The following is a 27,965-nucleotide window of genomic DNA, read 5'->3' as shown; positions in this document are numbered from 1 at the left end:
GGGGGGGGGTTACAGGGGCAGACCCCCTGTGTGTGGGGGGGGTTACAGGGGCAGACCCCCTGTGTGTGGGGGGGGTTACAGGGGCAGACCCCCTGTGTGTGGGGGGGGGGTTATAGGGGCAGACCCCTGTGTGTGTGGGGGGGGGGTTACAGGGGCAGACCCCCTGTGTGTGGGGGGGGGGTTACAGGGGCAGACCCCCTGTGTGGGGGGGGTTACAGGGCAGACCCCTGTGTGTGGGGGCTTACAGGGGCAGACCCCCTGGTGTGGGGGGGGGGGGGGGTTACAGGGCAGACCCCCTGTGTGTGTGTGTGTGGGGGGGGGGGTTACAGGGGCAGACCCCCTGTGTGGGGGGGGGGTTACAGGGGCAGACCCCCCTCTCGGTGTGTGTACACAGACCAGAAGTGAACAGCGGGCGACCCGGAAGATGAGATTTTCCTGAATTCGAGCCCCGAAGATCATCTCATCCCTTTTTTCCTCTCTCTCTCTCTCTCTTTCTGGAGAGTGTTTTTTTTGGAACAGAGAGAGAGAGAGAGTGTGAAAACAATCCCATTGCCCTCTCCCCCTCTCCCCCTCTCCCCTCTCCCCCAGAGCTCAGGTCTGTATCGCTGTCCGTGTTGTGTGCGCTCGGGGTTTGCGCTGCGGCCGTGAGAACAGCGCAGATTCATCACCGAACCCATCAACGGCTTTTATTTCTTTTAACATAAATCGCGTTGATGGCAAAAACAGGTCCAGGCGGTGATTTCTTCCCGATCTCTCGCCCTCTTTTCCCCTCTACCATTTGCATTTAAATGCACCGGAGAGAGAGGGAGAGAGTGATGGCTGAGATGTGTCGGTGCTCTGTGTGTGTGAGTGAGTGAGTGAGTGAGTGTTTCGCACCGCAAACCATTTGCCATTTAGGGCTTAAAACGCGCAAACAACGGTTCTCCCGACATTCGGAGGGCCCTCAGCTGCGGTCTGTGGCCCTCTCCCCCTCTCCTCTCTCTCCCCCTCTCCCCCCCTCTCTCTCCCCCTCTCCCCCTCCTCTCTCCCCTCCCCCCCTCTCCCCCCTCCCCCCCCCTCTCTCCCCCCCTCTCTCTCCCCCTCTCCCCCCTCCTCCCCCCCTCTCCCCCTCTCTCCCCCCCTCCCCTATCTCTCCCCCCCCTCCCCCTCTCTCCCCCCCCTCTCTCCCCCTCTCTCCCCCCCTCTCCCCCCCTCCCCCTCTCTCCCCCCTCTCCCCCCCCTCCCCCCCTCTCTCTCCCCCTCTCCCCCTCCCCCCTCTCTCTCCCCCTCTCCCCCTCTCCCCCTCTCCCCCCCTCTCCCCCTCTCTGGGCTCTCAACCCCATCACTTTCTGAGATCTGCAAAATATGGCGACTCTCCTGTTTTTTAAACCAGTGGCCATTTTTGTTTCCCTTTTTTTGTCGCTTTTTTTCTGATTTTTTTCAACTTTTTTAAACAAAAAAAACATTCCCTCCTCTCCCCCCACCGTGTGTGTGTGTGTGGGGGGGACAGACACACAGAGACACAGACACACACACACACAGACACAGGGAATCAGAATTATATACACATATATATTTATAACAATCACAACACAGAGGTTTATCTCCCCCCTCCCCCCCCTCTGCCCCCCTCCCCCCCCCCTCCCCCCTCCCCCCCCCTCTCCCCCCCCTTCTCCCCCTCTGCCCCCCCTCCCCCTCTCCCCCTCTCCCACCGCCTCTCCCCCCTCTCCCTCCCCCTCTAACCCCCTCTCCCCCCCTCCCCCCCCCCCTCTGCCCCCTCTCCCCCCCCTCCCCTCTCTCCTTCTCCCCCCCTCTGCCCCCCTCTCCCCCCCCTCCCCTCTCCCCCCTCTCCCCCCTCTCCCCCCCCCCCCCTCTGCCCCCTCTCTCCCCCCCCTCCCCTCTCCCCCCCCTCTCCCCCCCATCAGTCTCTCTCTGCGGATCGTTCTCACTCAAATGTCTTCATCCGTTTCCTTTTTTTGTTCTTAAATTTCACGTTGCGGTTTTTCGATTTTTTTGGGGGAAAAATAATAGCTTTTATGTTTTTGAAAAAAAATCATTTTTGCAAAAATAGTCCAAACAAATCTGAAATGAAGTTTCTGAGCTCTATGTTTCAGAGGGAGAGAGAGGGAGAGGGAGTGGGGTTGAAACTTTGTGTTATACATTGAATGAAAAGGATTGGTTTCGGGGCGACTTGAAAGAGGTTTTTTGGGTGAAAAATCTCTACTTAATTTCTCTGTTTCTTTTGCAAATTGAAATCAAACCAAACATTTTGGATGTCTGTGTGTGGGTGTCTGTCTGTGTGTGTGTGTGTGGGTGTCTGTCTGTGTGTGTGTGTGTGTGGGTGGGTGGGTATCTGTGTGTGGGTGTCTGTGTGTGTGTGTGTGTGTGTGGGTGTCTGTCTGTGTGTGTGTGTGTGTGTGGGTGGGTGGGTGGGTATCTGTCGGTGTCTATGTATGGGTGTGTGGTTGTCTGTGTGGGTGGGTGTCTGTCTGTGTGTGGGTCTGTGTCTGTGTGTCGGTGGGTGGGTGTCTGTGTGTGTGTGTGTGGGTCTGTGTGTGTGTGTGTGGGTGGGTGTCTGTCTGTGTGTCTGTGTGTGGGTGTGTGTGGGTCTGTGTGTGTGGGTGGGTGTCTGTCTGTGTGTGGGTGTGTGGTTGTCTGTGTGGGTGGGTGTCTGTCTGTGTGTGGGTCTGTGTCTGTGTGTGTGGGTGGGTGTCTGTCTGTGTGTGGGTGTCTGTCTGTGTGTCTGTGTGTGGGTGGGTGTCTGTGTGTGGGTGGGTGTCTGTCTGTGTGTGTGTGTGGGTGGGTGTCTGTGTGTGGGTGGGTGTCTGTGTGTGTGTGGGTCTGTGTGTGTGGGTGGGAGTCTGTCTGTGTGTGGGTGTGTGTGGGTCTGTGTGTGTGTGTGTGGGTGGGTGTCTGTGTGTGTGTCTGTCTGTCTGTGTGTGTGTGGGGGTGTGTCTGTCTGTCTGTCTGTCTGTCTGTCTGTGTGTGGGTGTGTGGGTGTGTGGTGGTCTGTGTGTAGGTGGGTGTCTGTCTGTGTGTGGGTGGGTGTCTGTCTGTGTGTAGGTGGGTGTCTGTCTGTGTGTGGGTCTGTGTCTGTGTGTGTGGGTGGGTGTCTGTCTGTGTGTGGGTGTCTGTCTGTGTGTCTGTGTGGGTGGGTGTCTGTGTGTGGGTGGGTGTCTGTCTGTGTGTGTGTGGGTGGGTGTCTGTGTGTGGGTGGGTGTCTGTGTGTGTGTGGGTCTGTGTGTGTGGGTGGGTGTCTGTCTGTGTGTGGGTGTGTGTGGGTCTGTGTGTGTGTGTGTGGGTGGGTGTCTGTGTGTGTGTCTGTCTGTCTGTGTGTGTGTGGGGTGGTCTGTCTGTCTGTCTGTGTGTGGGTGTGTGGGTGTGTGGTGGTCTGTGTGTAGGTGGGTGTCTGTCTGTGTGTGGGTGGGTGTCTGTCTGTGTGTAGGTGGGTGTCTGTCTGTGTGTGGGTGGGTGTCTGTCTGTGTGTAGGTGGGTGTCTGTCTGTGTGTGGGTGGGTGTCTGTCTGTGTGTAGGTGGGTGTCTGTCTGTGTGTGGGTGTGTGGGTGGGTGTCTGTCTGTGTGTGGGTGGGTGTCTGTCTGTGTGTGGGTGTGACCAGCACCTTGGGATGTGGAATGTACTGTTGTTGTTGTTTGAGGGGTGTGTGGGTGGATGGGGGTACAACACCGCCAGTGGTCAGGAAACTTAACAACAGTGCACGTGTGTCACAGATTGTGTTGGAATTGTTTATATTGTGCAAAGCAAATGTTGTTATTGTTGTTGTTGCTGTTTGTTTACTACTGGGACTGACAGAATGTGTGTGTGTACCTTTGCTATAAATTGTTATGTGGAGTATTGTTATAATAATAATCTTTGCGTCTGATACAATGCCTTGTTACGTTGTTGAGACATCTCAAAGCGCTTCACAGAATATACTGTAAAGTGGATTGATTATGTGTTTTGTTGTGGGGTTTAGATGGATTAACGGATGGATAACACCGTTTGTATTGGCGTTAGCTTTGGGGTTGAAGGTTATGGGTTATCTTTGCATGCTCGCTGGAGGTGTCATCCTTCGGAGAAGACCTTAAACCAAGGTCCCTTCCCTACCTTGATCGGTGATGCTATGTGAAAAGAAGGGAATTTTGTCTGGTTTCCTGACCGAGGATCCTTCAGATTAATCCCTTAAATTTGCCAGTCAGCTGTGTGCGGAACTTTAATGATGTGCAAAATGGCTGTGATGTTTTTTCAGCTCTGAGGTGTGGAGAAATGATCAGTTTGACATCTAGATTGAAAACCCGGTTTACTGAGAGGTGTTAGGATATGTCTGTCTGTAGTTGTCTCACTGTTGTGCAGTGATATTTTGCATAAAAACAACTTGCAGCCTCTATAATAAAATATCTAATTTATCTCACTCAGTCTGTAAGGCATTCAAAACATTGCTCTTACAAGAAAGGGGCTGGGTAAATGTAAGTTTGTTGCTCCAAGGAATGGCATGATGGTGAACTGATGATTATGGGGTGTTTATAGTGCAAAGTACATTAGTATGAAAGGTTCCCAGTGGCTGTGACCTCTTGTCTAGACAGGCTCCTTCAGAAAGAAAGACAGCAGCAAGCATGTCGGGTTGGCACAAAGAAAGCTGAGAGAAGGGTGGCACATTGGCACGGTTGGCAGGTGCCAGCCTCACTCAGTTGGCAGCATTCTCTCCTTCAAGTCAGAGAGTTAGAGGTTCCAGCCTTCTGCTGTTTAAGCTAGAATCCCAGTGTACTGATACGGGAGCACTGGATTGCTAGAGGTGATGACTCCAATCTAGATATAGTCTGTTCCTGTTCTGGTAATATATAATAATAATCCTTGCATTTGATCCAGCGCCTTATATCACTTCTTCGAGACGTCTCAAAGCGCTTCACAGAATATACTGTAAAGTGTAGAGACTCTGTTTTGTGGGCGAAACGCGGCAGCCAATTGTAAAGGTAGACATTAAAAATCCTGCGACTGTGTTGGAAAAGAGAAGGGAATTTCTCTCTCTCTCTCTCTCTCCCACTGTCCTGTCCTACAATACCCAGCGAGATTAATCAGTTCCTCATGGCCATTAGCAGCACCTTGCTCTGTGGTGAGGTGGCTGGCATCAGTGCCTTCAATAGGAAAACCACAGGCAAACCAATGGTGCCCAATGGTGCAGAGTTGAGGGTCATGCAGCAGAGATCTCTGCTGGGTTTCTCCTCTCCCTACCCTCAAACTACTCCCTGCTCTTTAAGATCTTTACGTAATGGTCAGTGTGCTCACCTCACAAGTCAGAGGACCTGGCTTTGATTCCTGGGCAGGGCGAAACCTTAGGCAAGTTTTCTTAGGAACCTTAGGAACCGTTTGTTAGTCAATTGGCGGATCGCTTACCGAGGCTAATAATCCCTTCAAAAAAATAATAATAATTTGGTCACTCAATCCACGACTGTTTGTGGGACACTGCTGTGTGCAATTGGCTGCTGTGTTTCACGCACAAAATGCACAGTCACTACGCTTTACAGTATATCCTGCGAAATCCTCGGAGACTCTCAATTATTGGAGACTCTCAATTATTATGTAATTATGCCAAAGAAAAATGCAAACAGCTTATCATCCTTGTGGAGGCTGATCAAATGTAACCTGAGACTAAAAATGGGTCTTGAGGGAGGGGGGAAGACAAACCTGATCTCCAGGGGCTGGACAGGCAGGTCGGTGGCAATCCTAGGCAGTTTGGGAGGTGTAGACATGTCTTGCAAACTGGCATGCCAGTCCTGGACAATGCCAATGTAGCAGAGGCAACTACTGTACATCAGTGCTGTCCAAACACACAGAGACTAAATATATTCTAAGAATACAGTGCTCCACTGGACTGGCTAGTCAGCTTCAACTTTGAGCCCTGGATATGAGGGCTTCAACCCAGAATCTTCTGATCCGACTCAGATTCGAGAGGGCGAGAGACTGAGCCAGGCTACTATGCAAGACATCACTGGTGAAGATTAGTAGCCGTGTTTCCCTTCATAATAAAATATCTAATTTATCTCGATCTGTAAAAGTAGTTCGAGACTTTGCCTGAATATATTGTGGCAAACAAAGTGAGAATTTCAGTGGGTTGAATTTTTTTTGATGATTTTACAGTATCTAAACCCAACTGAGAATTCCACATATGGATATCACCTACATATGGACATTTCCCTATAACTGGAACAGAAAACACATTCTCTCTCCCTGGAGGCATGTGACCTCGCTTACCAAATTCCAGAGTATTAGATGCAGTTTGGCAAGAGCCAAGGCTTGAGGATCTCATACTGTGCGTTGGGGTAACTGCTAGAGGCTAACCAGATAAGACAACATAACTTGCTATTGAGAGCACTGCCAGTGCCTTGGGACGTCCTCCCAACATGAAAGGCGTTATACAAATGTAATTTTGTTGTTGTAGTAAGCTTTCCCGCAGCTTGTCCAGCTAGGATCACCCTATCAATTATAGCAGGGTTAACAGGAGCTGAGTAGAAAGAATCCCTGAAAGATAATCTGTACCAGTGATGTTTTTGCATAACAACAACAACTTGCATTTATATAGCTCCCCTCATGCAGGGTAGTATCCCAGAGAACATAGCAGCCTGGCTCAGTCTCTGGGCCATAAGGTTGTGGGTGGGTTCAAGCCCATGTCTGTGGCTCGCAGTTTAAGCTGACTATCCGGTTCAGTGGATGCTGCATTATTGGAGGCGCTGTCCTTCGGCTGAGACGGTAACTGAGACCGTCTGTGCCTGTTCAGGTGAAAGTTAAAGTTCCCGTGGCGCTATTCAACAAGATAAGAGTGCTGTCTTGCCCAACGATCCTGTAGGTACATAACAGGTCATTAACTTCACGGCTGTTTGTGGGACGTTATTGCATGCAAATTGGCTATCGTGTTCGTCCACCAAATACACAGTTACTACACTTTATAGAAAAACCTTGATTAAAACCAGATAATCCTGTGAAGCACTTTGAGACATTTGGACATGAGGAGCTGCTATAATAGAACATAAAGATTATTCGATTGTATACAAAGCCATTAAAAATCCTGTAGCACTTCTGAAAAAGGGAAGAGGGTTTCTTCCCAGTTTCTCCCCAATCACTGCACTTCACAGTAAATTGTGTGAAGCGTTTGAGATGTCCTCACAATGTATCAAATGCAAAGATTATTTATTATGTACAAACAATAAGAAGAATGAGTAGTCAAGTTTGCCTTTGACAAATTTCCTTACTCCACACGTCTGTGTTTACCCAGCAGTAAGTAGAAACCCGGTTAGTCAATTGGCGGATTGATTCCCGGGGGTAATAATCCCTCAAAAATGAGTAGTTGTGGAGTCCTGTAGCTCAGAGGTTAGAGCACTCGGCTCGCAAGCAAGAGACCCGGGTTCAATTCCCGGCAGGGCGAAACGTTGGACAAGTTTCCTTACTCCACATGCCTGATAATAATCCCTCTAGAAAAAAATAATAAATTGGTCACTTCAGTGTGGGACGCCCACAAAATATGCAGTAAATTCACTTTACAATATATCCTGGGAAGCACTTTGAGACGTCTCAATAAAGTGATAAGGCGCTATATCAAATATTAATAATAATACTTGCATTTGTTATAGGGCCTTTTCATGCATTCGAGAAATATAAGGAATATTGTTATTATTAACATTACATTTCTTGAGTTTATTCTATTCCAACTTCCCCTCCCACCCCCTTGAAATTCACAGGATCCGAGCCCTTCTATTTCTCCAGACTAAAGAAATGGCCACTATTCTTCCTTTTGTTTTCTCCAGTGTGTCGGCTGAGGTTAGGAATTAACCATCTGTGAGATCCATCTCCTGTTTGTGTTACCTGCCTGATTCAGACCCTCGCGCTTTCGGCCTCTGGGTCAGGACGTTGTGGGTTCAAGTCCCACATCTGGGACTTTGAGCTCAAAGTCTCGGCTGACGCTCCAGAGTGGTGCTGAGGGGCCAAGCTAATTTTTTGCCCTTCAAGTGTGCCATCGTGTCTCGTCCGTGTGGACCGGAGTTTTTCCCGGTGTCCGGGCCGATAGTCATCCATTCGTCCACTTGTACCATTTGTGGGACCCTTTGCCTCGTGCGAAATGGCTGCCGTGTTTCACTACAAAACTGGTGGCTGCACCAAATGGTAATTACAGTGAATGCGCTTGGAGACATTTCAACATTCTAAGAAAGCAAATTTCTCATTTGTTATTCTCAAGCTTTGCTGGGTCACACGTTCACTCTCTGCCCCACCTCCCAGGTTATTCATGGATTCATTGTGCTTCCCTCCCTTCCTTCCCCCTCCCCCATTCCAGTTGAGTTGCCCCTTTTTACTTTTCGGTTCAGACGCTGTTTATTTATTTAAAGCTGCAGCACTGTGTAATCATTCCCCTTCAGAATAATATTCTTCACATTTTTGCCAGTGTTTGGGACGGTGCCAGGTATTTAGTGGCAGAGAGACCTGGAGTAGTCAGTCTCAGGCTGGAGTCTGTGTGTTTGTATATGTGTCTGACCAGGAAGAGCCTTCCACTACCCCCATTCCCTCTCGCTCTCTCTTTTTTTATATAATAATAACATAACAATCCTTACATTTGGTATAATAATAACCCTTGCATTCATATAGCACCTTGTCACGTTGTGTAGCACTTCACAGGCTATATATTGTGAAGTGGATTTTGTGGGTGAAATACAGGAGCCAATTGCGCCCAACAGTGTCCCACAGTTGTGGATTGAATTTCTTTTCTCTCGCTCTTGTTCTGTGTGTCTGTTCAGCCTGATATTCAGCTAAGGCTGACTCAGTTGATCAGAAGGTTATGGATTCAAGCCCCAGGTCAGGACTTTAGCTCAAAGTCTAGGCTGACTCTCCAGCACACTGCTGGGGGGTTTGCGGGGGCATATGTATACAATAAATCAATACATTACGACAATAAAATCAGATGTTCACTCCACGGCTGTTTGTGGTATGTTGCTGTGGGTTTGGCTGCCGCATTTGCCTACAAAATACACAGACAATTACTTCAGTAAAACAAGAGCAGAAATCTGTGAAATGCTTCGAGACAACTCAGTGATGTGATAAGGTTCTGTGTCAAATGCAAGAATTATTGTTAAATTGTCGGAGGAGATGCAGTCTTTTTGAATGAGACTTTTTAAATGAAGGTCTCGTCCCCTTGTTCATGTGGACGATAAAAGATCCCGTGATGTGGTTGGAGTTTCTCCTGGTGTTTGGCCAACAATTAATCAGACATTCACCAATTGTGTCCCACAAACAGTCAAGGGTTGAGTGACCAATTTGTATTATTATTATTTTTGAAAGGTTTATTACCCCTGGAAAAATGATCCGCCAATCGAATAAACAACTGTGTTCCTACTTGCCGCTAGGTAAATAGAGGTGTGTGGAGTAAGTAAACTTGCCCAGCGTTTTTCTCTGTCGGGAATTGAACCAAGGTCCTCTCGCTTGTGAGGCGTGTGCTCTAACCACTGAGCTACAGACTCCACTATCAGGAGCTTTGCGTGTAGAATGCCGACCCAGGCATTTCCTACAGGGCAGAATTATCCAAACAATCGCTGTCTGGAGATTAGATCCATGGATCCAGCCAAGGCTCTGTTGGACTTGGCAGATGCACATCTGTACCAGAGTGACCAAAGAACTCACTGCAAAACTCCATCTCACAATAACGCTCCATCATCACTTTAACTCAACATCCATTTACTATATTGGGTTCTCCTCACTTTGAGCTCAGCTAAGTCTCTGGTTCCATCTTCTGCTGTGTCTGCTTGGCTCAATAGTAGCACTCTTGCCTCTGAGTCACAGGTTGTGGATTCAAGCCCCACGTCGGGACATTGAGCTCACAGTCCAGTCTGACGTTTCAGTACAGTGTTGGCAGCATTGCATTGTTGGAGGTGCTGTCCTTCGGAAAACAGTTAGACTGAACTGCGGCTCCTCTGTTTTGAAAGGAGTCGTCAGGAATGGGATTGAGAAAATAAACAATACTTCCAAGATCACCACACCACAAGATCAGTTGAATGAAGAAGGCTCTTCTGTCAATCTCAACCTTCCAGAACACCCCACCTTATCATACCCATCACACAGCGAAACCCATTTCAAGATCCTGTCATTTTCAAATCCCTTCATGCCTTTGCACCTCCCTACCTATCTGATCTGCTTACCCCCCACTCCACCACCCGCTGCCTCCACTCGGCTGGCTCTGGGCTCCTGTTCGTCCCTTTTGCTCCACAATCGGTGGCCGTGCCTTCAGCCACGGCATCCTGAAGCTCTGGAACTGAATCCCTCTGCCTTGCCCCCTCTTTCCCCACTTTCAAATCCCACCTAAAGACCTTCCTTTTTGATCGTGCTTACAGTCACCTCTCCCCTCCCTCTCCCCGCCTCAGTGACGGACACCGCCACTGTCAAACACTCTGGGACGCTACCCCACGTGAAGTGTATTATAAAAATGCAAGTTGTTGCTTCTTAAATTAGCTGAATGTTCTGGCCTCAACCACCCTTTCCAGTCGTTAATTACCCTTTGAGTAAAAACCCTCCTGGTATCTGTTGCCCTCAGCAACTTTAAACTCTCCTGTCATGGTACATCCTAAAGTACCAAGGATTGAGAAGTAGAACAAGAGGACATTGGTTTAGAGTTGCGAGGGGGCAATTTCAATTCCAGGCAGAGGGCGAAACCTTGGGCAAGTTTCCTTACTCCACACAGAGCCTAATAATAGTCCCTCCAAAAACAAAACAATAATAAATTGGTCATTTTCAATCTACGACTGTTTGTGGGACATTGCTGTGTGCAATTGGCTGCCGCGTTCGCCCACAAATATACAGTCAATTCATTTTACAGTGTGTTCTGTGAAGCGCTTTGGGACGTCCTCCAGACGTGAAGAGCGCTATATCAAATGCAAGGATTATTATTTATTATTATTTCATGCCATCAAATTGCTTCATAGAATACTTAGTGGATGAACATGGCAGCAGATCTGTCACAGAAATGACCACAAATAGACATTGAAGTGAATAACAACAGCACCAACAACTTGCACTTATAAAGCTTCCTTCATGGAGCGTCCCGGAGCGCTTGACTAAGCAATTTTATTTGGGGGATTGTCAGGCACGACATTGGGAGAAACTCCCTTTATTTTTCAAACAGTGCCCCGGGATCTTTAACATCCAAATGAACAGGTATAGAAGGGACCTCTGTTCAATGTGTCATCTAAAGGGCGGCACCGCCGACAATGCAGCGTTTCTCCCAGCATTGCCCTGGAATGTCAGCCTAGACTGTGAGCTCAAAGTCTGAATGTGGGGCTTGAACCTCAAACCTTCTGACTGGGAGGCGGGGGTGCTACCGTCTGAGAGTGCTACCAGGCTGATACCTATGTACGCATATAGCATAAAATATTGTTATGGCGATAAATGAAACAGCTGATTTGCGCCGAAATTGAGCAGCCAACTAGTTATTGGTGACATTCAAAATATTTGGATCCAACCATCGTGCTGAAGGTGGGAGAGGTGATTTCACACCCAATGATCAGCCTTTAAATGTTAACTTTACTAGACTAAAACCTGGGCTGAAGAAGTCCTGTAGCTCAGTGGTTAGAGCACTCACCTCTCAAGTGAGAGACCAGGGTTCGATTCCCGGCAGGGCAAACCTTGGGCAAGTTTCTTTGCTCCACACACCTAATAATAAACCCTCAAGAAAAAAAAGTAATAAATTGGTCACTTCAATCCACGGCTGTTTGTGGGACACTGCTGTGCATAGATGGCTGCTGCATTTTGCCCACAAATATACAGTCAATTCACTTTACAATATATTCTGGGAAGCGCTTTGAGATGTCTTGGAGACGTGAAAAGCGCTATATCAAATTCAAGGATGATTATTAATTAATTACGAGGCTGGGAATACTGTGGTTATATTGCTAAGAGCAGAAGGGGTTAAGGTTATAATTGAGATGTTTAAAATAGTGAAAGGAATTGACAGAGAGTGGATAGTTAGAGAGTGGGCTGGCAGAGGGATCGTTATGAGGGACACAGCAGGAAAAACAGAATAAAGAGGGTTAGTACTGAGGTCAGGAAGCATTTCCTCACTGAGGAATGTGAGGATGTGGAAAGCTCTGCCCCAGAGACCTGTAGAGATATAATCAATAGGGGATGTTTACAAGAGACTTGGTTGGGTAGTGGAGGTATTAGGAGGTGTGAGAAAGGGTGGTTGCGATGTGAAAGACTCTGTGTAAATGTAAACCTGTAGCGTATTGTATTAAAAAATCTGCTGAGATCTAATGAACTTGGGGAACAGGCTCGATGGGCTGAATGGCCTCTTCCTGTTCCAATGCATTTTAAAATTGTGGTGTTTCTCAGGTAATACAACAAATTTGTTAATTAACATCAGTTTTCACTTTACTTGAACTTGGAACTCTATTGCTTTTGCCCACCTTTATTCGAGGAATGAATGAAGCTGTGATCCTGGGGATGGCCTGCGTGTGTCTGGGTTAGGGAGAGGGTGTCACTGCTGGTGTGAGAGTGTCTGTGAGTTTGACTGTCTGTGTGAGTGCATGAGTGAGAGACTATATGTGTGTTTGAGAGAGTGTGTGTGTGTATGTATACGAGAGTCTGTGTGTGAGGAAGTGTGGTCTCTGTGTCTGTGTGAGTGAGTGTATGTGAAAATGTGTATGAGTGTGTGTATGTGTAAGAGTGAGACTGTGTGTGTGATAGTTTATGTATGTGTATGAGAAAGAGAGAGTGTGTGCGTAAGTATCTGAGAGTGTGTGAAGTTTCTTCGGGATGTCTAAACTGATCCACCAGTCGACTAACAACCAGTAGGTAAACAGGCGTGTGTGTGAAGTAAGGAAACTTGCTTAAGATTTCGCCCTGGCCAAGAATTGAATCCAGGTCCTCTCACTTGGGAGGCGAACGCTCTAACCACTTCGCTACAGGACAAGTTACACATCAGGACACGGCCTGTATCAAACGCAAGGATTGTCATTCATATTTAGTTCATAACTTTGTTTTTAACAAAAACGCCTTTTTTTTCCTCCATAGCCGCCATGGCAGAGTCGCGATTCAACAACCCCTACTTCTGGCCCCCGCCCCCCTCCATGTCTGGCCAGGTAAGAGATAGTGAGAGAGTGCACCCCGCTCTGCCTCCGGGTCTAATGTACGACATTTCCTAATAAGAAATATCTTAATAAGTAATGTCTAATGATTGAGTTTGTAAAGTATCAATTTTTGTCTTTTGATCAGTAACTAGTTGTCAGTTGAGTGCTAATTGCCAGCACCCCCCACTCTCACATCCTCCTGCTTTGCCCTCCTTAGCCGCCACCCATACCTGCTTATGCCCGTTCCTAGTGAACGTTTTGGCTGCCGCCCCTGAATTGAGCTGCCCCCTAATAGTGCCCCCGTTTCTATCCCCGATCCTTCTCCTCTAATACCCTCTCCACCTTCTCTCCCTTCTGGACTGTCCCACAGCTTCCCCCCTCCCCCCCGCTTTAACCTCTGCCAGGATAATTGTAGTCCAGTGTCTTGAGATATCCTCCTGACATAAAAGGAGCTATATAAATGTAAATTTGAATTATATTATGCACATTTCTTATTAAGATTGTTGTTCAGATTTGGAATGCATTGCCTGTAAGGCTGGTGGAAGCCAATTCGATAACAACTTTTAAGTGAGAAGTAGATAATTATTTGGGGAGGACAAGTTTGCAGTGCTATGGGGCGAGAGCGGGGGAGTGGGATTGATTTGGATAGACACGGTGGGCCATATACAGGGTATACACTGTATAATTCTATGATTCTATGAAGATATCTGTTAAGAAATATCGTAGATTAGTCCAAATGTGTCACAGTGGAAGAAATGAGGCTTTGAAACTCAAGATGGTGTTATTTTTCAGGAATCAACAGGAGGGAAGGTGCTAATATTCTTTTGCAAATGGTTTATACATGGTCACATTGTGTCTCTACTCTAACCCCATTCCCTGCTCTCTCTTCCCATCATGACTGTGCTGGTGCTCGCTCCCCCACTGGACATCTCTACTCTAACCCCATTTCCCTTCTCTTCCTCCGTTCTCTCAGAGCAGGCTGGCTCATGCCCCAATCTCCCTGCAAGACCTGTCCCTCTACCCCTCCCCACCCATCCCACAAACTCCCTCAGGCCCTTGGATTTCAAATTTGGCCTCCAAATCGGCCTAGGCAACAAGGCCTTCCCTGTACACAATCTAAAACTGAAAGTATTGACATTCTAGGGCTACAAGCTTTCCAATCTCTCCCTCAAAATCCTCATTAACATCCCCCCGCCCTCAGCCTTACGGCACATTTCTCCCAGATATCTCCTTCCTCCTATTTTCTCTTGGTTTCTGCTCCCAAAGCCAGCTCATTCTACGTGATTCTAACCTCCAGGTCATTCACCCACAAAATACACAATCAATCTCTTATCGCTTTACCATGTATTCTGAGAAGCGCTTTGAAACATCTCAGTAATGTCAGCAATAAGGCTCTATATCAAGGATCATTATTATTATCTTTGCTGATCTCTCACACCCTCCTCTCCTCCCTCAACCCCACCCTCCACGTGAACTCCCCCACCCACTCTAGCACCAATATCCATACCATCCCTTTGATGTGGTCATCACCCACACCCTCCATTTCCCACAAAGTCATCTCAAATCCAAATTCCTAGTGGGGTGGAAATGTCACCAATAACATTCTCTCTACCAGGGCTCTCTCTGCTCCTAGATCACCTTGATCTCTCTGCAACCTTCCACCTGTCAACCACTCTTCTCATTCTCCATGTCTCTCCTCCCTGCTCCCATCTCCCTGGTTTTACTCCCACGGTCTCCACTTTGTCTCGTCTTAATGGCTTCTCCTCCTGCTCCCACACAGTAATACACGTCGTTCCTCAGCGCTCTTTCCTCATTCCTCTCCTCTTCACTATCTATATGTTCTTCCTTGGGGTCATCATCTGCAGGTAAGGGGTTTGCTTCCACAGGTATTAGATGACACCAAACTCTATCTCTCTCTCTGCCACAACTCTCAATTCCAGAACCACCAATTGCCTGTCAGACATCAAGTCCTGTATGAGTTCTAACTTCTATCAGCCTGGCTCACTTGGTAGCGTTCGTGCTTCTGAGTCAGAAGATTGTGAGGTTCAAGCCCCATGTTGGGACTTGGGACTTGTAAAGTCTAAGCTGACTCTCTAATGCAGTGCTGGGGGTGTGTTGCCTTCAGATGAGACATTAAACTGAGGTCCGTCTGCCCGTTCAGATGGATGTTAAAGATCCTGTGACACTATTCAAAAAGAGAAGGGAGTTTCTCCTGGTGTCCTGGCCAACAATTCCCCAATTACAACTGGTCATTCACTTCATAACTGTTTATGGGACACTGCTGTGTGCAAACTGGCTGCTGTGTTTGCCTACAAAACACACAGTCACTGCACTTTATAGTAAATCCTGTGAAGCGCTTTGAGACGTCCTCCCGGCGTGAAAGGCGCTGTGTCAAATGTAAAGATTATCGTTTAACTTTCTACAGCTCAATGTCGACAAGACCGAGGCTCTCCTGCTTGGCTCCCGTCAGCACCTCCTCTTCTCAGGCGCTGACCACATCGATCTGCACGGACGCTCACTCCACTTCACGGAGCCGGTGCGGAACCTCGGGGTCTTGCCCAGCTATTTTTAAACCCCACGTCCGGGCTCTCACTCGCTCAGTTTCCCCCAGCTCCGCAACATCGCCCACCTCTACCATTACCTCCCCCTGTTCCTCCCCTCCCCATCCGCTGCTAGGATCCCTTATTTCCAGGAGTAATAATTCCTTCAAAAAAAATAATAATGAAGTAGTCCACGACTGTTTGTGGGACGCTACTGTGCTCAATTGGCCTCCGCGTTTCGCACATAAAATATACAATCACTACACTTTACAGTATATTCTGTGAAGCGCTTTCAGGCGTCTCGAAGACGTGATAAGGCGTTATATCAAATGCAAGGTTTATTATTATTATTTACTCTCATCACTGCGTCCAGGCTCAATAGGCTCAATTGCTCCACCCTCCTTACACAAGCTGCAGACCATCCAGAACTCTGCAGCTCGTATCCTCTCCCTCACCAGGTTCTGCTAGCCTATCACCCTAGGCCTCGCCTGGCTTTACTGGCGACCTATCGTCCAGAAGATCAAGTGAAAAATCCTTGTCCTCGTGTTTAAAACACTCCAAGCCCTCGCCCCATCCAACCTCTGCGACCTCCTGTGACCCTACTGCCCCATCTGCTCCCTCCGATCATCAACCACCGCCCGGCTTCATGTCCCCCGCTACCAGCTCAGGCTCCCAATCAGTCTGTGTGAAGCGTTTTGAGATACCCTCTCTAGAAGTTGTAAATTGTTAGGAGAGCTAATAAACACGAAGAGACATAACGAGTGGGCAGACCTGTGGCAGATGGAGATTAACATTGCAAAGTGTAAGGTAGTACACATGGGATGGAAGAATAGTTGTTGGGAATGTGTTGTAGGATATACTGGAGACGATCACTAAACTATTATCAGGGCTGAAGAGGCTGAGATATGATGGCCATCTGGGTAGACTTGGATTATAGTCCTTAGAGCAGAGGAGGTTAAGGGATGAATTGATTGAGGTGGTTCAACTAATAAAAGGAATTGACAGGCTAGTCAATGGACATCTCTTCCCTCTGATACAGGGATCGATTACAGGGTCAGAGCCTGAAAATGAGAACCAAGAGAATTAGATCCATGGTCAGGAAGCGTTTCATCACACACAGGGTTGTGAAGATGTTGTTGTTGTTGTTAACTAATTAACTAATGGAACAGACTTGATGGGCTAAATAGCCTCCTCTTATTCTCATTTGCCCAAGGACTTCTTCTCCCAGAGGGTTATCAGGGTGTGGAATGATTTGCCAGGGGCAGCTTTTGAAGTAGAGTCATTGAGGGGGGGAGGGGGGGAGACATTTAAAACTTGTAGAGGGGGCGGGGAGACAGCAGAGAATTGGGATTGGGTTGGGCAGCATTTTGGAGGAGCAACCACAGATGAGAAATTGGCCGAATCGCTTCTTACTTTGTCGTCCGTTTCTTTGATACTTTAACTCTCCCTGACATTAATTAAGAACAAGAATGTGTTTAGGAATACCGCCGATTTCCCACTCATGTCTTTCTGGTGCAGTGTTGCTATTGTCCGTCTCTCTCTTTTTCTCTCTCTCTCTCTCTCTCTCTCTCCCCTTCCAGTTGGACAACCTGATGCTGATTAATAAGATCAAGGAGCAGTTGATGGCAGAGAAGATTCGTTCCCCGCACATGCCTCCTACCACAATACCTTCTCAGCAGCCTCTGCTGGTGCCGACCACCTCACAGAGCCTCCAATCCCAGCTGGCTGTGCTGAAACCCCAGCAACTGACTGACATCCACACACAGTCACCCCAGCCAGATGTCGCCCTCCATGCCCGGCCTGCCACCAGCTCCATGTCAGGTAATTCTTACAACCCTCATTGATTGCTGCCACCTTCCTAATGTCATTACAGGAGCCCCATCGCCACTGTGTTATCTTGTCCTTCTGATGAGACGTTAATTCCTGTCTGCCTGTTCAGGTGGATGTTAAAGATCCAACGACACTATTCGAAAAGAGAAGGGAGTTTCTCTCTCCCGGTGTCCTGGCCAACAATCCCCCCAAATAAAATTGGTCACTCACTCCATGGTTATTTGTGGGCCATTGCTGTGTGCAAAGTGGCTGTCAAATGTTGCCGACAAAACACGCAGTCAAAACCACTTTACTGTAAGAGCTTTGAGACGATGTGCTAAGCCGCGAAGTCAAATGCAAGGATTATTTTATTAAGCACGCAGTGGTTTAAAGAGAAGCTCCCACCAGCTAAACTGGCTCCAAGGTGATCACCAGCTATGCAGTCTCGGTAGTCCGGTTTCTGAGCCAGGCAGGTTTGCAGTTCTCCAGGGCACTGCTGATGACAGCACAGCTCAGGCTGGCTCATCGGTAGATCAGTCGCAGGGAGTTATCCCACTCAGCTCCTGTTAACCCTGTAAGCCAAAGCCCTAACTGGTAGGGTGGTCCTAGCCTGAACAAGCAGTTGGAAAGCTTGAAAGCTAGATAGTGATATCAATGGCAAGTTACGTGGGTTTAGCTGGTTAGACTCCAGCAGTTACCCCAACATATACTCTGGGGTCTCCAAACCTTGGCTCTTGCTAGTCTGCGCCTAATACTCTCCGGGATTAGATAAGAAGGATGTGTGTCTCCAAGGAGACAATCTATTCCAGACATAGGGAAATTTCCATTGCAGGTGATATTATTTCGATCAGAGATGTCGGAAGTGTTTGACAGGTGCGGAAACCCATCACCACGTTAAGAGTATCCAAACCAGACAGAGTTCTATGAATGCCACTGACACATGAGAATTGCTGTCTGTAGTGTTTATTTCAAGCACATGTGGCAGTGACTGAACGCAACCACCCTGTGGCGGAGTGGCCGATGTTGTGATGCTGTACAGCACCACCTAGTGATGCAATCAGGCTTGTACCCACAGCAATTCCCACAGCACCTCATCACATCTCAAAGTGCTTTCCATCAATTACTGTCAAGTGCAGTGACTGTTTATTTTCGTCGGGAAACGCGGCAGCCAATTTGCGCACAGCAAGGTCCCACAAACAGCGACGAGGTATCATGCCAGTTAATCTGGCCACAGGGCTTTGAGACGTCCTTTCGACCTAATAAGGCATTATAATCCAAATTCAAGTATTATTTTTAATAAGAAAAAATGGAAATACACTGTTGATTGACCACGGATTTACCTAGACTAGTGCGAATATTGGGCAGGCTATGGTCCATCAGCCCCCGTACTGCATTGATGGGAGCACTGCAATCTCGGAGTTGCGTCCTTTGGATGAGACGTTAAATTGAGTTCCCGTCTACCTTTTCATGTGGACGTTAAAAATCCCGTGGTACTATTAAAAAAGAGAAGGGAGTTCCTCTCTCCCAGTGTCCTGGCCAACAATCCCCCAGATTAAATCATGAATTCACTCCATTGCTGTATGCAAATTGGCTGCTGCTTTCGTCTACAATGCTCACACAGCTGCTGTAGTTTACAGTAATTCCTGTGAAATGCTATATTAAATACAAAAAATATTATTGTATATTTATGTTGCAAGTTTCCCCGCGGTGTTTATCAGTAGCGAGTGGGTATTTGTTGAATAGAGTCATTTATGCAATGCCTCTCTGTGTGATGTGATGTGAAGCCAATAATCTCAGAGACGACAGCTTATAACAGAGACAGCTCAGTACATTGTTCCACCCTGGTTCAGAATGCGGAATGCGGCATTAGGCAGTTTAAACGTTACCTGTCACCATAAGATTTTGTCTCAAAAGTGCTGTAGAGCAGGTTTAAAGAAAGATTGGGTGGTCAAACAGGTTCCATGCTGGACCGTATGTCCTGACTACACCCAGAACCTCTGGAACAAGTTCCCTCAATCCCTCCACATTGCCCCCTCCTTACCCATCTTCAGGTCACGCTTGAGGAACTTCCTCTTCGACCAGTGCCTACGGTCACCTCCCAGCTCCCCCCACATCAGTGTCGTGCTCAGCCACTGTCAGGCGCCCTGGAACACTACCCTCCGTGAGGGGACACTGTGTAAGTTGTTGCTGTTGGCTGAAGACAGTGAGCCCGTCAACTGAATGCTGCGTCTTCACTTGTGAAAATGTAGCTTCTCACCCGTTCTCTCACCCTTCACAGGATTTACCATACAGTGTAGTGACTGTGTATTGTGTAGCCGGATGTGGCGGCCGAATTATGCATAGCAACTTCCCACAAATAGCCCATAAAGCGAATCAAATAGCCCATAAAGCGAATGACCAAAATTTTATTTAATCATTTTCTTCTTCCTTTATTTATGACCCCATTCACTCTCTCTCACTTTCACTCTCTCTCTCGCCTGATCAGGACACAGTATCTCCACGTCTACGGGCACCTCGGATTCCATTAGTGTGACCTCGGCTGGCCAGAGTCGTATGGAAGACGCCCCGGCGGCTCTGATCTCCAGCTTGGTCAGCCACCACCAGAGCATGGAGGCCTCACTCATCGCTAAGGCGGTGGGGCAGCCTGGCATGCTGCGGAACGACCGAGGGAGGAAGAAGATCAAGGGGGAGAACTGCAGCGGAGGAGCCCCCGTCCTCGTCGTCCCCTATCCTATCCTGGCCTCAGGCACCGAACCCACCAAGGATGGGAAAACGTACAGGTTGGACAATAAGCGGTACAGTACCCACCGACAATGGGCCTTTCAGAGTCTGAGAGTGGGTGGGGGTGGGCTGGGGGGGCAGGGTTACAGGCACCCCTCAAACAGCCCTGGCTAAACGTCACCAGAGGGTGTGAACAGGTAAGAACCACACAGGACTCGACAGCACTCACACTCGCTCTTCTACAAAATATACCGTCAATTCACTGTACAGTATATTCTGTGAAGCGCTTTGAGACGTCACTGTTGCATGTGTTTGTCATGTCGAAGATGTGATAAGGCACAAATGCAAGGATCATTATTGTCTCATTCACTCACGCGCACACACACACACACTGACTCACTTATTGAAATCGCTCACTCACACTCACATATGGATACAACTTGCACACTCACCCCAACTACTCACACACATACAGCACTTACTCACATGCAAACGCACACAGAGAAGACTCACTCACGCTCACAGCAACTGCTCACTCAAACTCTCGCTTGATCAGTTGCTCACTTTTTCACACTGATTCACCCACACACCCTCACTAACGCACTCACACAGACATACTCGCACTGATTTTCTCCCTCACACACATACGCACCCTCACAAAAACACGTGGCATTCGATGTGACGATTATCACACCAGCATTTTCACCCATCGACAGGATTCCCTTTGGCTGAATAACAACTTAACTCAAATATCCCTCATAAGTCCGCATCGCACACCCCACCCTTAGCACAGTGGGGAGGTCAGCTCTGGCTTGCTTCCTTTATGTCTGGAATTCTTCCGACAGTCCATTGAGCTGTCACTGTTGCATGTGCTTGTCATGTCTTGCTATGTCGTTGGCTTGTTCTGCACAAACTCTGACAAGGCTCACGCTGGATGGCTGCAAACTGGCCGGAAACCATTTTGTTTCAACCAGCGGGATCCTGAGCGTCAAACAGGTGAGGCTGTGGGGGAGAAGGTGGGTGGGGTTTTACAGGGGCCTGAGGCAGAGAGGTGAAGTAGGTACCAAACAGTCAGCAAAAATAAAGATAAAATGTACAAGCAGTAAAAATAAATCACCCAACATGAATGCATGGGCTCGGGTCTGTGCTAAGATCCTGAGATCAAGGTTGCTCCTCGTCACCTAGGTGACCCCCATCATTGTTCTTGGGCTGGCAATGTGTGGGCAACTGTTGGCCCCAGTGCCCCTGGGCTAGAGAAGGGAGATCGAGCCAGGCTCCCTATCCATAGCATCTTCTGGACGTTTGTTGTGTTTGAATGTTGGGTGAAGAAGATTCAGGGTCATCAGGAATCACATACAATACAAAATTACATTTGTAAAGAGCTTTTCACATCAGGAGGACATCCTAAGGCACTGAACAAGGATTAGCAACTGAGCGGGGGGATCACAGGGAGTGGGGGGGGATCAGGTGGAGGGGGGGAACCAGAGTGGATCAGGAAGGTGGGATCAGGGAGAGAAGGTAGAAGGGTGGCCAAGGGCACAGTCAAAGTGGAGAGTCTTGGGGCTAAGGGGAAAGAGCGGGGAAGTGGGATTGGTTTGGAAGCTCTTTTCAAAGAGCTGGCACAGACACGATGGGCCGAATGGCCTCCTTCTGTGCTGTATACTTCTATGATTCTATGATCAATACATTGACGCCCACGTACAGAAAACAGGATGTAATGTTGCAGTTACTGGTTTGGTGACGGTGGGTCAAATCCCAGTCTGAGAGGAACTGATTAGAAGGTGCAAAACAAAGGTGAATGTTCCCTCATTGCTATAAATCATGTTTAATGTCATCCATCACTCCGACTCCTTTCCCCAGAGGACTTGGAGGAAGCAGCCATGTTTGTTTACTAACTCCGCCTTTCGTGACATAGTGGGCTTCAGCTCTGATAACAGGAAATGACATCATGACCAGGAAGCGCGGACAGACCATGGCATTCCCCCCGTTATGATGTCACAAGGTTCTGCCAACATTCTGCTCCAATGGGAAGAGGGGACGAGAGATGACAACACAAAATGGTTCTCTCAGATCTACACCATAAACCTGGAGAAGAAGGAAAGACTTAAACAGAATAGCATTACAGGTGTCATCCTTAACAAAGTATAGAACCATAGAACATTACAGCCCAGAAAGAGGCCATTGTGCCCATCGTGCCCTTGCGGTATTGGATTATTTTCAGTAGAATAGATTTTCCAATAAGTTTTCATGAGAACCTGCATTATCGACTTTCAGCCTTGAATGTGTGCCATGGTTTACATGGAACTTCTGTAGCTCCGCGTGGAGTCCTGTAGCTCAGTGGTTAGAGCACTCGTATCACAATCGTGAGGACCTGGGTTCGATTCCCAGGCAGAATGAAATGTTGGGGAAGTTTCCTCACTGCACCCCCATCTGTTTGCCTTGCAGTAAGTAGGAACCCGGTTGTTTTGTTGTTGATTGGCGGTTCGCTTTTCCAGGGGGAATAATCGCTAAAAACATTGGGTCACTCAATTCATGACAGTTTGTGGGACACTGCTGTGCCCAATTTGCTGCCACATTTCGTCTGAAAAATGCACAGTCAGTACACTTTACAGTATATTCTGTGAAGCGCTTTGAGACGTCTCGAAGACATAAGGTATTATATCAAATGCAAGGATTATTATTATTATTCACGGCAATTGTCATTATGGTTCCTTGATCCCCTTATCAGCTCTTAGGTTTCCTGCCTCGTGGGGGATAAGTTTAAATTCAATACCAGTCATTTCATGTGTCAACTTGGCTCAGACTGTCACACCCTCACCTCTGGCTCCAAAACTTGTGGATTCAAGCCCTAATCCAGATCTTTTATTTTGCAGTCTAAGTTGGCATCAGTGTAGAGTACTGGGGGAGTTTTACATCGTCATAGTCGCTGTCCTTTGAGATGAGAGACCTAAGTTGTGTTCGTCAGGAGTCATGTAGAACCCAAGATATCTACAGTGCAAAGGGAGGATATTTGGCCCATCTAAGCCCACCTGGCTCACAGAGTAAGGAGAGCAGCTGAATCCCACCGCTTTGCTGTATCCACATCCGCCTGCAAACCCCTCAGTGTGACATGGACCTTCCTTTGAACACTCTAGTCATATGGCAAGCACCGGCTCAGAGATCACAAGCTGCCTGAATCCCTGCTTTAGATATCTTACCTTCAACTATATCCCTTTTCAAGAGCACAACCTCTAACCCCCCCTACCCTGCCACTACTGACAGCACAGCCAGCCTGGCTCATCAGCAGCACTTGGAAGGGCAGACCAGTCACTAGGGGCAGGGAGTCATCCCACTCAGCTCCTGTTAACCCTGCAGCCCAAAGCCCTAATGGGTATGGTGGGCCTAGCTGGACAAGCAGCAGGAAAGCTTGCCAGAGAATGGAAAACAATAAGGATCATTAATAATAATGATCCTTGCATTTGATACAGTGCCTCATCACATCTTCAAGACGTCTCAAAGCGCTTCACAATATACTGTAAAGCGAATTCACTATAATTTTTAGCTGGTTAGACTCCAGCAGTTACCCCAACGCACACTCTGGGTTCCCCAACCTGTATTGTCAATCTGGGGGGAGGTTAGCTGAGTCTCAACGGAGACGAAATGGCTTCAAGTTGACATTCTTGGCATCAGTGGGTGAGGTGTGGGTGTGTGTGTATGAACTGACTGGAAGCGATTTGGTTGAAAATATATATTTTTTGCCCTTCCCCCCCACTAGGTGTAAGATCTGCCCTTTGACCTTTTTCTCCAAATCCGAGATGCAAATTCATTCCAAGTCCCACACAGAGGCCAAACCCCACAAGTGTCCACATTGTTCCAAGTCATTCGCCAATGCCTCCTACCTGGCTCAGCACCTGCGCATCCATCTGGGAGTCAAGCCTTACCACTGCTCCTACTGCGAAAAATCCTTCCGCCAGCTTTCTCACTTGCAGCAACACACGAGGTAGGACCAGAATTATTTTGTTGTTGTTGTTGTTATCTGTCGGCCTGGCCCAGTCGCCTGCACTTTGCTCGGGGTCAGAACATTGAGAGTTGAAGCCTGATGTTGGATTTTGAGCTGACCTTCTAAGTCCTAAGGCGACACTTAGGACTAAGGTGAACATTAAAGATCCCAAGGCGCTATCCAAAAATAGAAAAGAGTTTATCACCACCGGTGTCCTGGCCAACAATCCACCAGATAAAATTGGTCATCGCTTCATAGCTGTTTGTGGGATGTTGCTGTGTGCAATTTAGGATGTTGAGTTTGCCTTACAATATTCACATCTGCTGTACTCCTGCTATCTATCAACAACAAAATGACATTTATAGAGCGCTTTTCACATCGGGAAGACGTCCCAAAGCGCTGAACAGGCAGGTGTCAGGGCCCGAGCATGGGGGAGGGGTGGTGTAGGGGTGAGGGAAGGCAGAGAGGTGAGAGGGAGACCAAAGGCACGGTTGAAGAGAAGGGTCTTGAGATCGGCCTTGAAGGAGGCAATGGAGGAGGCGAGGCGAAGGGACCGTGGGATGGAGTTCCGGAGTGGGGCAGAGAGGCTGAAAGCCCGGTCACCGATGATAGGGCAGACCGGAGCCTGATGAACGGAGGGAGCGGGCAGGTTGGTAGGGAGTCAGCAGGTCAGAGAGATAGGAGGGAGCGAGGCCATGTTTGGCCTTAAAGGTGAGGACGAGGATCTTGAACTCGATCCTCTGGGGGATGGGGAGCCAGTGGAGTCGGGCGAGGGTGGGAGTGATGGGGTCACGGAGGCTGGTGCGTGAGAGTACATGAGCTGCAGAGTTTTGGATGATCTGCAGCTTGTGAAGGAAAGAGTTGGGAAGGCCGATGAGGAGGGAGTTCCGGTAACCGATTCTTGAGGTGATGAATGCGTGGGTGAGGGTTTGGGCAGCCTGAGGGGTGATGCAGTGGCGGAGTCTAGCAATGTTGCGGAGGTGGTGGTAGGCAGTGCCGGTCATGGTGTGGATATGGGGGAGAAAGGACATTTCAGGGTAAAACAAGACACCCAGGTTCCTGACCGGCTTAGTGAGGTTGATTGTGCAGCCGTGGAGGCTGATGCTGCCAGCACCCAGGGTGCGGAGGTGCTGGTGCGAGCCAATCAGGAGGGCCTAAGTTCTGTGAAGCTCTTTGAGATCCTTCAAAGGAATTGTACCAAATGTCAGGTGGGCCTGTCTCATTCCAGTTTAACAAGGATTGACGGACTCAATAGGCTTAAATTCTTTAAATTTTAACAAAGTTGTGTTTCTTTTGTTCCAAAACTAATGGAATGCAGGATCCACACAGGAGATCGACCGTATAAATGTGCCCACCCTGGGTGTGAGAAGGCTTTCACACAGCTCTCCAACCTGCAGGTCAGTGAGTGCCTGGGCTTGTCTGAACAAATCCCAGGAATCGGTGTGATGGGGTCATCGGGGGCATTGTGATTGTATGCGCTCAGGTCATTGATTGCTCTCCATAGTCACCAACAGGAGGAACCTCCTTTATAATTACTTTTATAAGGGAATCTTCTGGGTCCAATAGCTCAGAGGCTGATTACAAGATGACCTGAAGGATTGGTCAAAGAAGAAGGTGTTGAGGTAAATATTGAAGGAAGCGGGGAAGGAGTGAGTCATAGGGGTTATGTGCGATGTAGTTCCATAAAGCAGGGGCAGATACCCCGCTGATAGTGGGGCGGATGGAGCAAGCTGGTGCCCGCTGGGTTGGTTAGGGTTTGAGAACGTCCATATCACCTTGGAGCCAGCTCAGCAGAATGGGAATATCAGTGTTTGGAGCATATACTGATGTGTTTTTTCCCCATGTCTTTCTCTCTCTCTCCCCCTCTCCGTCTCTCTCTGATTGGTCTCATAAGTCTCACCAGCGGCAGCACAACAAAGACAAGCCTTACAAATGTCCGAACTGTTACCGGGCGTACACTGACTCGGCCTCGCTGCAAATCCACCTCTCCACGCACACGGTCAAACACGCCAAGGCCTACTGCTGTAGTATGTGCGGACGGGCCTACACCTCGGTGAGTGTGTGTGTGTCCCCTCCTTCCCTCCCCGCTCAGAGCAGTCAGAAAGTTGTCTGATACGTACAAAACCCATCACAATGCTGAATCCTATCACGTGAGTATCCAAACCAAACTCTTAAAAGTTCCATGTATCCTTCAGATGAGACGTTAAACTGAGGTTTAACTGAGGTCCCCTCTGTGCTGTTCAGATGGATGTTAAAAACACTACGCGACAAAGGAAGGGAGTTTCTCCCAGTGCCGTGGCTGAAATCCCTACCCTCTTCCCCATTCCCGTAAAATTGACTATTCTCACGTCTGTTGTAGCGCTTTATTATACAGTAAAGGCCACCGTGTTTTCCGAAAATAAAGCCAGAATTCACTACACTCCCCGCACTAATCTCCGCGATGTTTTGACGCTATAACAACTCCATTTGGGACCTCTCTTTGCTGCAGGAGACATACCTCATCAAACACATGGCCAAGCACACGGGGGTGGAGCACACACTGGAAACTCACTCCCCTCAGAGAACCCAGTCGCCGAGCTGCCCTGTCCGCATCTCCCTCATTTAGAGGAGACCTGGCTGTCCGCAGACCCAGAACACATGAGAGAGAAGCCACAACAAGACTGACAAGACAGCCTGCATCAAAGGCCGGGTGATTTGTGAGACTGGATTGGGATTGTTTCGTCTGTCGCCCCCTCTTGGTATTTATTCAGAGAGCGATGGCATCTGGCGCACGGGGACAGAGCTGCTGTTATATTCTCCTCTTCTCGAAAGCCAAGCGACTTCCCAAAGACTTTGTCTCGCGAAGGCAACCCCCACTCTTGTCCACTCCCCGGCGCCACCCCCCATTCTCACTAGGAAACTAGTCAAAGTGTCAACTCGATCGCTATAGTATCTTAAAGTAACGGGTGCCAGAGGGTGGGGTGGTGGTTGGAAGAGAAGGCAGGGGTGGGGGTGCTAAATTCTCAACCGTAATCGAACACAAGCGCAGCTCTTTGTACTTTATTCCGTGAAATTATTTGCTGTTGTTGGGGCGGAAAAATGTGATGTTTCATTAACAGTTTTGACAGGGTGGGGGGAGAGGAGGAGGGGTAATTTCTGACATTTCGTACTCGCTGTGATTCTGTCCTGAATTTGCCCCTTACACCCCTGGCCCCGCTCCCTCTTGTGCTGCTGCTCTCATGGTTATCTAACAGTATTGTAGTGGGTTTACTTTCACATTCCCAGTTTGGTTTATTACACATCTCTATAAGGACCTCTCAGAGATGTCTCTGTACAAGGCTGGGTTTTCCCAGTTGAGCCTTGGAACTATCTGTGGTTGTGTTACCAAAGCCAACCTCACAACCACAGCCCACACCGAAGTACAACAACAACTTGTATTTATATAGCGCCCCTGAGGTAACTGCACTGTCAGAGGCACCTGACCTATTGGCGAGGCATTTAAACCCGTCGGCCTCTTCTTCGGGCAGATGTTAAAGACACAGCAACACTATCGGGGAAAAAAAAGGGAGGGTCACGGCTGGGTGTCTCGGGGACAAATAGCAGTCGCGTTCGCCTCTAAAACAGTCACTACACTTTGACCGCGAAGCACTTTGAGACGGTTGCAACACGATTGGTGCTGCAGAAATGCAAATATTTCTTCCGACTTTGCACATCTTTAAAGAACAATTGGGTGGGAAAAGCGAGCGGTTCACATCCGCTATTCCCTCATTGCCACAGACGGGAAACGTCATTGCTGATTCTCTGCGGATCTGGTGATCTCCTTCCGGTGCTCAGAGCGGGAATCCATGATGTGTGGGCGGCTATCA

The 27,965-nt window shown here is 48.3% G+C and overlaps 1 protein-coding gene across 4 annotated transcripts; it reads left to right on the top strand.

The window, feature by feature from the left end:
* Positions 1 to 572: 572 nt before the first annotated feature.
* On the top strand, positions 573 to 27,877 carry LOC103181345 (zinc finger protein 362). 4 transcript variants are annotated; one of them, XM_042343671.1, is made up of 8 exons: positions 573 to 595; positions 13,016 to 13,083; positions 17,192 to 17,432; positions 19,906 to 20,200; positions 23,896 to 24,120; positions 25,439 to 25,517; positions 26,015 to 26,173; positions 26,609 to 27,877. In XM_042343671.1, exons 2-8 carry the CDS (start codon positions 13,021 to 13,023, stop codon positions 26,723 to 26,725), a joined length of 1,179 nt encoding a protein of 392 aa, XP_042199605.1. In that variant the 5' UTR covers positions 573 to 595; positions 13,016 to 13,020; the 3' UTR covers positions 26,726 to 27,877. The 4 variants fall into 4 exon arrangements, with proteins under 4 accessions (XP_042199605.1, XP_042199604.1, XP_007895948.2 ...); XM_042343670.1 differs by having other exon boundaries at positions 19,906 to 20,215; XM_007897757.2 differs by lacking the exons at positions 573 to 595; positions 13,016 to 13,083 and having other exon boundaries at positions 16,906 to 17,432.
* Positions 27,878 to 27,965: the final 88 nt, after the last annotated feature.

This window comes from Callorhinchus milii, unplaced genomic scaffold, assembly GCF_018977255.1.
Source record: "Callorhinchus milii isolate IMCB2004 unplaced genomic scaffold, IMCB_Cmil_1.0 Scaffold24, whole genome shotgun sequence".
Lineage (NCBI taxonomy): Eukaryota > Metazoa > Chordata > Chondrichthyes > Chimaeriformes > Callorhinchidae > Callorhinchus > Callorhinchus milii.
Note: the sequence above shows the minus strand (reverse complement) of the source record. Positions and strands in the feature narration are given on the sequence as shown.

What these genes read in the sequence shown, in the direction of transcription:
- LOC103181345 (XM_042343669.1), top strand. Translation starts at nt 17,081, where the DNA reads ATGTGTTTAGGAATACCGCCGATTTCCCACTCATGTCTTTCTGGTGCA. An exon ending in TGCCACCAGCTCCATGTCAG is followed by an intron (nt 17,433 to 19,905) that starts GTAATTCTTACA and finishes TCGCCTGATCAG; the next exon opens with GACACAGTATCTCCACGTCT. An exon ending in CACAGCTCTCCAACCTGCAG is followed by an intron (nt 25,518 to 26,014) that starts GTCAGTGAGTGC and finishes TGGTCTCATAAG; the next exon opens with TCTCACCAGCGGCAGCACAA.